The sequence below is a fragment of the Abramis brama genome (genome assembly GCF_963993115.1).
Source record: "Abramis brama genome assembly, chromosome: 17".
Classification (NCBI taxonomy): domain Eukaryota; kingdom Metazoa; phylum Chordata; class Actinopteri; order Cypriniformes; family Leuciscidae; genus Abramis; species Abramis brama.
Window position 1 is genome coordinate 30,285,717 of NC_139979.1, and position 13,791 is coordinate 30,299,507.

At 39.2% G+C, this 13,791-nt stretch overlaps 2 protein-coding genes across 4 annotated transcripts in view; one reads left to right on the forward strand and one right to left on the reverse strand.

Moving 5' to 3' along the window:
- Positions 1–1,448, forward strand: part of arnt (aryl hydrocarbon receptor nuclear translocator) — a 23,816-nt gene extending 22,368 nt beyond the window's left edge. The window contains exons 18-20 of one of the 2 annotated variants that reach the window (XM_084088727.1): positions 459–642; positions 725–870; positions 1,308–1,448. In XM_084088727.1, the coding sequence (XP_083944853.1) occupies positions 459–642; positions 725–870; positions 1,308–1,394 (417 nt within the window). In that variant the 3' untranslated portion in view covers positions 1,395–1,448. The remainder of the gene's footprint in view (positions 1–458; positions 643–724; positions 871–1,307) is intronic. The other variant, XM_084088728.1, reaches the window with a different exon arrangement.
- On the reverse strand, positions 1,368–11,178 carry LOC311067115 (uncharacterized protein). 2 transcript variants are annotated; one of them, XM_084088734.1, is made up of 6 exons: positions 10,625–11,163; positions 9,780–9,879; positions 9,468–9,669; positions 5,036–5,212; positions 4,370–4,484; positions 1,369–1,506 (listed from the first exon to the last, which is right to left on the reverse strand). In XM_084088734.1, exons 1-3 carry the CDS (start codon positions 10,892–10,894, stop codon positions 9,530–9,532), a joined length of 510 nt encoding a protein of 169 aa, XP_083944860.1. In that variant the 5' UTR covers positions 10,895–11,163; the 3' UTR covers positions 1,369–1,506; positions 4,370–4,484; positions 5,036–5,212; positions 9,468–9,529. The 2 variants fall into 2 exon arrangements, with proteins under 2 accessions (XP_083944859.1, XP_083944860.1); XM_084088733.1 differs by lacking the exon at positions 4,370–4,484 and having other exon boundaries at positions 1,368–1,506; positions 10,625–11,178.
- Between the last annotated feature and the right edge of the window lie 2,613 nt (positions 11,179–13,791).

Sequence of the window (13,791 nt, forward strand, 5' to 3'; positions counted from 1 at the left end):
CTGCAGGGGGGGCGCAAGAGATCAGCAGAAAAAAGAAAAAAAAGCTGTTGCAACGGCGTTCAAGTGTGTGTATAGCGGTTAGCGCTCTGCCTTACTGTTATAAATTGGTGCTTTTAAATAAGAGCATCACTGAAATATTTAAAGTTATTATATTATTAAAGATCTGATCTATTATGCTATATCAATGACATTACAAAGTAAAACTACTGCAGGTGTTCTTCATTGCACGTTTTTACATTTTAAAAAAATCTGTGTTTTTATTGGCGGCAGATTTTTTTAAAGGTTTAAAGGGAGGGTGCGACCAAATGAGTTTGAAAACCACTGCTGTAGGGAAGAGCGTGGGTTTTTTTGTCCAGTTACTGTATTTTTGACTGTTAACTGTTTTATGCTTGGTCAAAAAAAAAAACTGTACATAGAGTGATAATGCCCATTTTGTTGTAAATGCTCTCTTTGTCCAGCAGGTGGCAGGTCAAGTTGGGAAAAGTCAGTCATCTCAGTTTAATATGGGTGGTTTCAGCTCCGCCTCAACATCTTCCACTTCCTCTTCCTTTGGCCAGATGGGCGGAGCTTCTGCTTCAATGGCAAACGCATCAAGTTACCAACAAATAAACAATCACACCAACCCCTCAACTAATGGATATGGTAAATATTTTGCAGCATATTTATAAAAATAAACCGTTGTCCCTGTTCCAGCTCTAAGTTTTGCTCTTGCTCTTTCGTTTAGGTGACGTTAGTCAGATGGCAGCGCAGTTCAGCTCCAGGCCAGCAGAGGGAGTTACAGGGTGGCAGCAGTGGCAAAACCAGCCACACACGCAAGGGACTGTAGACACACACCCGCAGTCTCAAAACAACCAGCCAGAGATGTTTCAAGTGAGTGAGGAACAGACCCAAGTTTAATCATTTACTGTATGCTTTACCTGTACGCCACAGCTCTCAAATCGCATTCACACTTGGACATATTCAAACAGGTTTGATGTCAGAAACAGAAGCAAGGGTTGAAGTCAAGGCTGTCACATGACTTAGCCAGGGTTCCCACAGGTCTTAAAATCAGGTTTATAAAATGGAAGGTCACAAAAAGACTTAATGTTCATAATTAAAAGACCTGCATTATGCATAAAATCATTTTTCCGAATCTTTGTGGCACTTTCATTGTGTGTGTAAGAGCAGCGTGAACATTCTGCTAAACATCGTCTGTGTTCCACTGACAAAATAAAATCCTACATGTTTGGACAACGAGTAAACGACGACGGGATGGTCATTCTGCACGGTTTACTCCTTTAACATCCCTCTCTCTTTCTCTTCTTCAGGATGTTCTCTCCATATTGGATCAGACCGGCAGCTTCGGGAACGATGACTTCGGAGAGATGCCCATGTTTCCTCCTTTCCCCGAGTGATCCCTCTTTTCTCTGTCAGTTCCTTCACTCACTCTTGCTCTCTTATGTGCCATTTCTTACTCTTTTAACCAAATGGACAGCAGGGTCGGACAGAATGGAGGCACAGGGGGATCTAGAGAAAGAGATGGATGTGTTGTGAGAACGGAAGTTAAAAGCCATAATGTGAGGATACAGGAGGGAGACAGACGGCGTAGCGCACAGACAGACAGACAGGCGTTGTTGAAATGTGTTCACTTTGAAACCACGCACACTTGCACACTTCTAGCACAAGCGGTCCCAACACTGTCTCTGCCGTACACGCACATACTTTGATTTTTTGCTGGCGATGAGGAGGGTTAGTTTGCCCTATAAACACACACACACACACAAAGGCAGTCTCGTCTGTCTGTCTCTGACTGTGATTGTGTACTGATTGCACTGCCTTTTTTCTAATGCCATGTGACATTTTGATCCCGATGATAAAATGTGTCAGTAAGTCGCTCAGAAATGCGTCCAGATCAGATGTGTTGGTCGGGTTCGTTGTTGTCTGGAAAGCAGAAGCTGAGGCATGTTTTTTTTTTTTTTCTCGTTTTTAAGAGCTGCTTTTTTTGAAGAACAGGCTCCCCTTGGAATTTGAATTGAATTGGCCTGACAGGATGTTGAATCGGAAAGACAGGAAGATTAAATACATTTTTACTGAATTGGAATTTTGCACATTAAAGGCTGGCATTTACTCACCTTTATGAGTGTGTGTCTTCTGCTGAAGATAGTTTGAAGAACGTCGGTAACCAGACAGTTGATGGACCCCGTTGACATGTATATGCAAGTCATTTGAGACCAGAAACTGGTTATGAACACTCTTCAAAATATCTTCAACAAATACAGGTTTGGAACAACATGAGGGCGAGTAAATCCTATCCCTTTAAATCCAAATTAATTGAAATTTTAATATCAACTAATGTTTCTGGAAATACTTTTTGTGTATGATGTTTATAGGCAATACATCCTGCAAAATGAAATATGTACAACTACTTGAAATTGTATTGCATTTTAAATGTTACTTCTCTAAATGTAGCTTGCTATTCTGCATCCTGTTTGCTACCTCAATTCAGATGGAGCATTTAAAGTCATGTTGGTGCAGTATAACAGACGCTGATGCAGTAAGACTCCTCAGATGTTCTGCAGCTTTAAGTGGACAGACGCACTTCTGTCCGACCGCGTGTTTGGCCTGTGCCGAAGAGCTTTCACTCAGGCCTGTTTTTGTAAATGCAATGAAAAAGATAGAAATCAAGCAATAACCTGTCTCGTCCTAAGCCATCTTTATTGCTATCCTAAGTATTGTTATCATAATGTCGTGTTTTAATATGGAAAAGAAGAAACCTATCATGCTTAATCTGGACTGTCCATGTTTTGCTGTTGGGATCCATTTGGAAGTCGCTATTCCGAATTGGTTTTGTAGAAATATTCCAGAACTTCTACTGGCAGGTTTGATTATTGAATTGTTCATTTTCTTTTGATCTTTTTTAATTACATGTTTGCTCTTGAATGTGGGTGTCTTTTTCAGTACTTTTGTGCATCAAAATCAGAAAACTGATCCCCCCCCCCCTCCCCACCTCCCCCCAGTTATGAAAGGGTCATGCGTTAGAAATCGTTCTTTTATTTTCATCCAGATTTTCACAAAGTTGTGTACAACATATATAAAAATAAATATATAATGTATGTATGTATATGAAATATTAAAGTTTGGGTTTTTGTATTAAAATGCTATTATCAAAAAATTATTTTGTTGGTGCGATCATTTTAACTCATTGGTCACTTTTTTGACAAGTCATAGACCTTATAAAAACGAATAAGCACAGGACTCAGTTCGTCTCTCGCTGGATTGAGCAGACCTAGCAGTCTACTAATTATGTTGTCATCGTACAGTTATGTTGTGTATTTCATTAGGAATAATATTGAACCCAGCATTCAAGCTAATGCTGCCTGTGAATTGGCACGAAAGTAAAATTAGAAGAATGTCTAAAGTGGACCATCGGAATAAAGTGTAACCCTTTTAAGTACTGATCACTGAAAGGTTCTTTAGGGAACCCAAAATTGTTCTTCTATGGCATCACTGCGAAGAAAAAAATACCTTTATAATAAAGGATTGATCCATGAACTATATGAAGGTAAATATAGTATAGTTCATGGATCAGTCCTTGTAGATTTAAAGCTGCAGTCGGCAAGTCTGGCAGATTGGGTCGACTTAGCCAAAATTTTTAATGTTTACAACTCTCATGCCCCTCCCCCACTACCAGCGAGCACCCTCCCATCGAGGTCGTGCTCGTCAGTGCGTGTGTACCTGATTTTCTGTGAACGCGTCCGTCTCTTCAGCATCGATCAACACCATGGACTCGGAGGTAGGCTGCCCTGGCTAATCTACCCATAGATAGCAATAACCGAGGAATTGGAAGCTTGTTAGGAGATTTTCTCTCCGCCATCAGGCTTCGTGCAATCTTCAGGCGAACTTCAGGCGTGTACATGTGATATTGTAACGTGCGCGAGGGAGGGGGGTCTGTGGCGTGTGCACGACCTGTGATTGACAGTCAGATCTCACACCCCCCTGCGCTGATTGGACCCGATGATCCGGGAGCAGTGGATTTTTGCAAAACAAATAACACGCTCCAGGTGGAGTTAGAAGCTCGGGTTTTTTTTACAACCACCTTATTTATGTTGTTCTGTCGGATTATAGTGTCAATTTCACTGAATATGATCAAAAAAATGTTGCCGACGGCAGCTTTAAAGCTGGTTACACTTTATTTTAAGGTGTCATTGTCAGTGTAATTATATATTTAAGTACTGAGTAATAATAATTAACTACATGTACTTACTATAGGGTTTGGGTAGGATTAGGATTTGGTTGAGGGTTAGTTGCATGTAATTATGCATAATTTACTGTTATTTCTATGGTAAGTACATGTAACATGTAACAAGGACACTGTAAAATAAAGTGTTACCTTAAAGCTTTCAGTTGCCAGCGACATCTATCTGAACTCCATCAATCATTGTCCTGATGCAGTGTGTCATTTCCTGCGGTCTGAAATCTGCCAGTGTCCAGTTCTTCATCATCACCTGTTGCCAGAAACACGTGGAGTGGAATCTAGCGTTTCTGACGTCTTAATGCCATATAAGGCCTGATCGTTACCAAACTCCTGTTTAACTATTCATCGAGGACACAGGTGCCAAGTGTTGGTGTGTATGTCTCTCAGACCAAAGGAAGACATGCTAATACCGGAGATAAGAGAACACGTATCCCTGACCAACGACTGCGGGGTGAGCCACCGACACGATCAGCCATCACCATTCATCAAGGTATTTCTTTTAAACGTGTTCGTGTTGCATTGGTCGCGTATAAAATTTCGAGATTGAATGCAATTCAGCAGCTTGATTTACTTTCAAACGTGTTGTTATGAAAAGTCCCCCAAATGGATGAAGAAAAGACTGTTGTGTGCGGGAATGTGAGACGCATCTGATACAGAACTGACTAGCACCTGATCGACACCAACAGAAGCACAACACGACCGACTAGGGTTGCTTTTGACAGGAACAAGAGGGAATTTATGTGGACAGCATTTCAAATCAGCCCCATGTCTTGGGAGTTTGTGCTTTTCAGTCTGACTTACTAATAGAGTGGATTCCTCAATCATGGACCTTCCTCCTCCGATGTCTCGGCTGGACATTGATGTGGATTTGGGCTTCGCTCTCTTCTTCTTGGCCCTGCTGTGTGTGTTTCTGCTGGTTACAATGGTGCGTTGTGCTCAGATGGTTCTGGATCCGTACCGCTCCGTCTCTGTGTCAACCTATCAGGAAGAGATGGAAGAGGAGGGATGAAGGTTCAATCAATGGATGCATCAAACTTGTGATGGAGGACAATTGGATTGTAGCAAAGCTATACACAGACAATCTAACCCTCAGACTCTTGGAGCTCAGCCTGGAAATGGATCCGAGTTGCGTTCTGCCAATCATCGAGCGCAACTAAATAAATAAAACTGATGTGGTTGGCTGACAGGGGAAACATGCAGTGGCTCACTGAATATTATTTTATTTTTGGTTCAGTGAGTCTTAACTGTGTGAACTGTTGTGCCGAGAAACTCAAAACCACACGGGTGGATCTTGTTACACTTTTCCAGGTGATCACATGGCAATAATGAAACCGTGAGCTTTCCTCACATAACTCAATTTGAAACATTTGAAATACTTTGAATAGAGTTTGAATAAGTGTTTTAATTAGTTAATGTGCTTATAGTGCATGCTTTCATTTATGCATGTTGACTGGCAGCAAAATAATAAAAATGTTTTATTAAAAGAAAAGGTGTTATTCAGTATTTTTAAGGTGAGGTATTACGATGAATACAGTCTTTTCCTTTTCTTTAATCAAAATTAAACTACAATATATTATGATGCACATATACATGATCAATTAGAAAAAAATTATTGATATTTTATACACATATATACACCGGATATAGTTAATTGTTTACACATATTTAAAAGGACAATATGTAAGATTTTTGGATTTGTTTTGTGTACGTACTTTATCCCAAATGTTTCCACCAATGTTTAAATCCAGAGAAATCAGCAACTTTAACCAGTGTCATTGCGTCGCCAGTCGATGACCAGGGAAACACTAAAGATGCTTTAATATATTATGTTTTTTTATTAGCTGAGCAACTGTTTGGACACATTTTATCGACAGAAAACTAATAATTGCCATATAGCTCAACACTGTTTTGTCTTATTTGAATCTCTTGTTTTCTTGATTTACAACGAGGAACATGTTTGTACCCAAAAAGTTAATCAGACAGCACTATTGTCAAGTGGCATACACACATAACCAGATTGTCAAGTGGTCACAGCATAACCAGAAAGAGCTTTTTTCCACCTTTTTTCCAATGGTTTAAAATTAACTGCATGCTGTTTAGCCACAGAAGTCATCTAGCTTTTATTAATATGATATTCTAATTAGTGGTCGACGATATTGGATTTTTGATGGCCGATATCTTAGAGAGCAGGGTGGCCGATATAAAGCAGATATATGTGTTTGTATTTGAGGAAAAATGAACGCGTTTACACACGCAATTAATTTCAGTTTAACACTTTAAACATTTAACGCAATCAACGCAGATCCGCGAAATCCGTTTTTTTTCGTCATCCTTTGGCTAGCATTATAATATATGATCACACTCTTATTCAAGCAAATAAAATGAACTCTTAAATGTATGTAAAGATTTGTGAGATAATAGGATGTGCGTCAGGTCTTAAAGTGACCTAATTAAACCCGCTGCTGTAATGTGTCATTAAGGATAACCAAGAACAAGAGACAGAAAATCACTCACTGCTCTTGCCTGAATAACGTTTGTAGCTTTAAGGAGTATTAATCTATATTTAAATTATAATTTATGCAGTGAAGACTGTACATTTAAATATTATGAGATCTAAACATCATTGGTTCTAGTGTGTCAAACACTGTAACCTTGTGTTATTTAAACAATATGATCTTATGTATGTGCGTTGATCAGTGTTAAGAAAATAAATGTCTAAATTGGATCGTTTGAAGGATGCACTCACCTGTCCATCTCTGAATGGCTTTTACAAGTCAGGATGGGCAAGTGACAGATGCTTGGCAAGGTTTGATGGTTCTTCATCAGTTTTAGAAGCAAAATAATTCCAAATTTCACTTCTACTGCCCTCTTTATTAAATAGTTTCGGTCGTGTTGAGTGAGATTCAAACTCCTTTATCAATTTTGTTCCTTTTAAACTAGGGACGGGATTTAAACTAGGGATGCACCGAAACCGGCATCAGACCCGATAATGAATTACCGTATTTTCCGGACTATAAGTCGCACTTTTTTTCATAGTTTGGCTGGTCCTGCGACTTATAGTCAGGTGCGACTTATATATCAAAATTAATTCAGACTGAGATGAAAACATTACCGTCTACAGCCGCGAGAGGGCGCTCTATGGCAGAGTTGTTCAGAAGCGACACCAAGGATGAAGAAAATTCAATGGATTCAGTGATGTGGAATGAGATCGCGGGAGCTTGGTGAACTTGTTTACTGGTAACTTGCTTGTTGGACTCACTGGCTTATGTTAATTTAGCCTATTCAGCCTCCCAGGTATATGTTCTTTATGCTATTGTGTAGCTGAATAACTGTTAATGTGTTGTGTTAACACACCGGACACCTACTCAGCCTGTTGTTCTGTGTGCTACTGTGTAGTTGAATAACTTGCCTTTCCAGATTAAATGTCTGTTCTTGGTCTTGGATTTTGTGAAATAAATTTCTAAATAAATGCGACTTATAGTCCAGTGCGACTTATATATGTTTTTTTCCCCTTCATGACGCATTTTTTGACTGATGCGACTTATACTCCGGAACGACTTATAGTCCGGAAAATACGGTAAAACACTAGGATAACTGGGTTGGGTATCGTTTAGGGCTGTGCCGGTGAACGTGTGGCTGAGTAGCACCGGCGGTGGTCCGGCAAAACCAATTTTTTTTTGTACGTGAATGATGTTTAACGTGAATATTATGACACAAGTGAAGCACGAAGATTTTTTTACAAAATAAATAATAGGTTAGTAATTAAATGTTACATTGCAGCCATAGAAACATTTGGATTCGTGCCGAATGAGAGGTACGTCACATGAGCCCGTATATTTACGCTTTGTCGGTTTTGTATTATGTTTTGCGATCTCACCCGATTATCAGCGAATTTAACAATCTTCCACTGGACATGGAATATCTCGTTTCTTTTCCCAAATCTTCACTCACGTCTCGACCATTTTCACAGGGGATTATAAACGTTTCTTCCTTTGGTTCACTTTTAATTTGTCCTACAGCGTTTTTTCTACTTTACCACAGTAAAAATACGAATAGGCCTGATATCTATCAAATTGAACAGTTTGTGCTTGTTATTATGGTAAGGCACGTCAAGTTTATTTGTATAGCGCATTTCACACACGCTTGGGATTTTAGTTTCGCTTTCTCTGGCAGCGCAAAATCAAACATAGCCTAAATGTCTTGACACTGCGGAAGATAAAATACGCTCTTCAGACCTTTTACAACGAGTGTCAGTTGCTATGAACATCAGAAGAAAACATGAAGATATTAGAAAAGAGAACGACTGTCTTTCCTGCTCGTGTCCCACATCCCTCTCAAAGCGTTGTCGGGAAATATAAAGCGAATGTTTCACTAACGGAAGTGCTAAAATAAACACATCTGTTACAAAATGGAGGTTTAGCCTCGTTTATTTATTTATTTTATTAACAGAAAACCTCTCACTGCTCTCTAAATATTCACTGTGCTGTTAAATTAAAGATAAAATATGATAGAGCAATATTATGAACAGTGAAAGTAACAGAAGCTCCTACAATACATTATTACAGGCATAAAATTAGGCATGAAAATAACTGAAGGAACTGTCTATTTGCGAAGTCAACTAATTTGATTCACATTCTTTTGGTTTCAATGCCCAATATTTAAAAAGATTAAAAATGAAATGAAAATACAAGTATCGATACTCTGTATACTCTGTATCGGTAAAAATAGAAAAAAGTGGTATCGGTGCATCCCTAATTTAAACTTTGTCGGCTGGAGACCCAAGTTTGGTTTGAAGAGGAAAAACATACCAAGCACAATACACTCTTCACCATTCCTGACATCTAACACACACTCCCAGCGTTCGGTTGATCTTGCGGCTGTCAGAGCAGAAACGAAAGCTGATGCTCTCCGTATGTTTTTCCATCGTCTTCGGTCGAGTTCATATGTGAATTGCGAGAGCTTATTTTGTCCTTTAGATCAAAAGATCTGAAAAACACGTACATTTACCCCCCCATAGACCCTCCCCTCTGAGAAATCAGGACAGAAGTGATCGGAAGTGGACAAAACACCAGGTGTAAATGGGTATGTGTCTCCCTCGTCTACTTGTGATCCGATCGACCAAAGCGCATCTTAACACCAGGAGTAAACAGAGCCATAGATGCCCTGACATTTTTCAACATGTCTGAAGTTTTAGTGATAACCTGTGTATAATCTCTACCAAATATAGACTTACTTTTCTCTGTCCTCTTGAGTGATATCAGGCTCATAGGTGTCTTCTGACGATTGTTTTGAGGTTCATGTTGAGCTGTCACTGTCTTCCACGCGTGGCCTTTTAATTGGTGTTGACGTGAGACGTGGAGGTTCGACACTTGTGCCGACATTATCGACGGAACAAGCAATGCCAACAGAGTGGCCTAAAGGCTTCACTTGAACCGCTGAAATTTTCAACACACACATTTGACAATCAAACCCATGAAACAACACAAGAATAGGATTCCCAGCTGATGCGATGAAGATAAACATAGCTAGAAGCCTGTAACTTTACCTTTACTCCGTCTCTTCAGCTTTTGTGTTACTGTTTGGATCGAGGCACTCTTCTTCAAAGACGGAGCGTCACACTGACAGGCCACATCTCTGGTTAGGGGCTGTATAACAGGAATGGTATTACAGTGTGATATGGGTACAATGCCACAATAGATGATGTGCAGGACTGCCAACTTTTGAGTTCAACTTGGGAGTGAGAATTATTCCTAACTGGTGGGGTTTACCGCTTTTACAAACAGATTTTACGATTCGATTCATAAGCTTACGATTCGATTTCAAACTTGATTCAATTATCGATTCATTTGGATATACAGTACATATTAATTTTTTTCAAGGAAATAAATATCTCAACTAATTTTGTAAACTATACAGGGAACCCTATTGGTACATTATTATTAAAGGTCAACATTAGCAACTGATATATATATATATATATATATATATATATATATATAGATAGATGTGTGTGTGTGTGTATTCAATTGTAGGCCCCTTTTATTTATAATAACATTATAATAGTAACATTTTAATGAGTAAAATATAATATGTAATATAATGCATATAATTAACAAAATACTCGTCTTTACATTGTTCTCGATAACTAACGTTATCGAGTTTATGGTAATGTAATGGCTTTTCTGTGATAAATATAACGTAAATATCGTTGATTTTTTTTTTTTTTTTGCTTCATTCCGCGGATGAAACAATAATTCAGCGATTTGAGATATGATTGAGAAATGTAAGTTGTACTGTATTTTTTAAACATACCCTCCAAAAAAATCATAGTTTATTGACATGAAGTTCTGTTGGCAGCCCTGAGCGGGGTTGATGTGTAGTTTCACTTACCGTCGAACTTTGAGGGGGGGCACCGACTGTGTAGACTGACGGGACAGCCGAGTCTGTTAGTGACAGATATCTCACAAACCCCATTTCGTGTTCTGTCCAGTTTCTGAAGCATTCGCGCGTGAAGTGCTTTGAACACAGCCGCGACCTCTCTGATATCGCCCCTTCCTCGAAATGCAAAAACTCTAGCCATCGGGACCGCAGCCAGGGGGTTTTAGGGAATGGGAAAAGTGTTTCGGGAGAGCCACAACCAAACACGCACCTCCTCGACATCCTCTCCGCTTTGTCGTCATGCTTCGTTTTTCGCGCGCTCGCCACTCAAACTGACTGACGTCATCAGAGCACCAGAGGGGAAGTGCATTTTCAGATTTTGATTAAATATTACGAAAACAAACAAAATGTCGGTTGACTTGCATGGATGATTTGTTAACTTTAGTACAAAACTAGGCTGCGTTCCAGTACAAATGGTCATGGTTATTCTCTGCCTCCGTCTCGTTCACTCGGATGTACGTCATTGCTTCTTCTTCTTCTTCTTCTTCTTCTTCTTCTTCTTCTTCTTCTTTTAGTTATCTGGCCGTTCACTCCATAGGAGCATTACCGCCACCTACTGAATATTTTATCCACCTGGGTGATGAATCTGTATTGTTTTATTTTATTTTCTTTCTTTCCCCTTTCCTTCCTTTCCTTTCCTTCCTTAAAAAAAAACAAACAAAAAAATTGAAGGGGGGTGGATACCCCACCCACCCCAAAGGATCAGAGCCCAGGCTTCAGCTGACGCTGCGTGTTCAGCTCCTCCAGCTTCCACACTGGGCTCCTCAGACTTTAAGGCAGGCAGAGGCACCATACATCTCACCCTCGGGCCTCAGACCCTATATTCCTATATCCTGTAACATATACCTGTAACCTCCAAAAAGATTAAAACAGCCCTATATATCTGATTGTCACTTAAACCCTTCCCCAGAAGATCCACAACACTCACTGGCCTATTTTTAATACTATTAAAAAGACTGTCACGCTGACCATCATATTTACCACACTTAAAAAGCACATGCTCAACTGTTTCTAAAATATTACATTCGTTACACATCCCACTGTCATGCTTCCCCATTAATGCTAATGTTGAGTTTAATCCTGTATGTCCCATTCTTAATCTAGATATCATTACTTCTTCTTTTCTATATCTTCCAAAAAACTGCACTTTTTCCCTACTGATTTCTCAATACTATAAAACCACCTACCTGTACTGCTATTTTCCCATCTTTGTTGCCATTTTTGTATTAATTTCCTATTAATCACAGATTTTATTTCACTTCTACCCAAAGGGACTTTAACTTCCACCACGTTTTTCTTTAATGCCTCTTTTGCTAATTTATCAGCTATTTCATTCCCTATTATCCCGATATGTGCTGGCACCCAACAAAAATATACAGTTATACCTTGCTTCTTCTTCTTCTTCTTCTTCTGATTTTTAATGGCGGTTGGCAAACAACTTTTTAATGTGCATTACCGCCACCTTCTGAAATGGAGTGTGGATAAAAAAAAGCCTACTTTACTGACTACTAATTAAATAAATAAATAAATAAATATCTAATAAAATTATTAATATTAATATTAATATTAATACATTACGTTACTGCCATAGACTGTAAAAAAATATGGACGTAGTGTCCGTGACGTCACCCGTAGGTTTCTGAAGTCCATTTTTGAAGTCTAAAGTGGGCGTGGCCGACCGTCGCCATCTTGGTAGCGCGATCACTCCCGAATTTATTTATTTTTACAGTCAGACAATGAGCTGAGGTAACGTGACGGCTAACAGACAGCAGACAAACGGCTAATGATGACTAATGACCACAGCAGCGGAATCCACCTGTCACTCAAAAGTGGACACCCTTAAAGGGTTAGTTCACCCAAAAATGAAAATTCTGTCAGTAATTACTCACCCTCATGTTGTTCCAACCCCGTAAGACCTTCGTTCATCTTCAGAACACAAATTAAGATATTTTTGATTAAATCTGACAGCTGGACCACTCCTCCATAGGCTTCTAAGGAAATGAAACTTGCTGGCCCAGAAAAGTTATTAAAGAGATCGTTAATATAGTCCAAGTGACTACAGTGGCTCAATCTTAAGTTTATCAAGCGCTGAGAATACTTTTTGTGCGCAAAAAAACAAACAAAAATAACGACTTTATTCCACTATTAGCTGTATAGACCAAAGCCACTTTTTGCTCCAGACTGTAAACTTTTTTTTCTGTTGTAAAGTTGGGCATTTTAACATGGGGGAGATACAGATTTGACTCACTTCTGCATCCAGCCTCAAGCGGCCGGTTGATGAATTGCCGTTTAATTCACTTCCGTGTTGGTTTCAAAAGAGAGACAGGGAGGTTGCCGCTGGGACGTTCTGACCAGAGCCATAGAGCTCATAGGACCTTATTTCGGAAAAAATATGTATGGTAGTCAATGGCGAGAGACAACTTATCTTTTTATTCCGTTTGAACTGTGCCCTGAATTACACATATGATGTTTGTCAATTTAAAAGATAATTATGAAAGTCAAGAAAGTCGCAGTTTATCATAAAACAGAAGAGTAACATTTAGTTTTATGTGAAAATCGCTCAATGAACTACATCTCTCGTCTCGCACTATGTACGTCACCAACATCGTATGTGTGCAGTCTGGTACAAAACACTCAGGCATGACGGCGTAACGTTACGATTATAACGTAAGACTATAGAAAAAATGACAGACGTTAGCTTCAGTAAAGTTAGCTTCATTCATTGAGAGAAAAGGTATGACGTCACATGTGCGCATTTTGGGTTTGTAGTCTTTGTAATTACGTATTTTCAGAGTCTTATACCTCAACAGTTTTACATCAAACTGCGACTTTCTTGACTTTAAAATGTATCTTTTAAATTGACAAACATTATATGTGTAATTCAGGGCATGATTCAAACGAGATCAAAATATTTGTCTCTCGCCATTGACTACCATACAGTATTTTTCCGAAATAAGGTCCCATGGTGGTCAACCGGAAGGGGAAGGTCTTAGGCTCTCTATTGACTGTAAAAAAAGATGGACGACGCTCCTTCCATTGGTCCTGACCTGGTCCTGACCTAAGCCCTTGATCACTTGGAATCAGCCATGGAGTTGATTTATTATTTAAAAAAAAAAAAA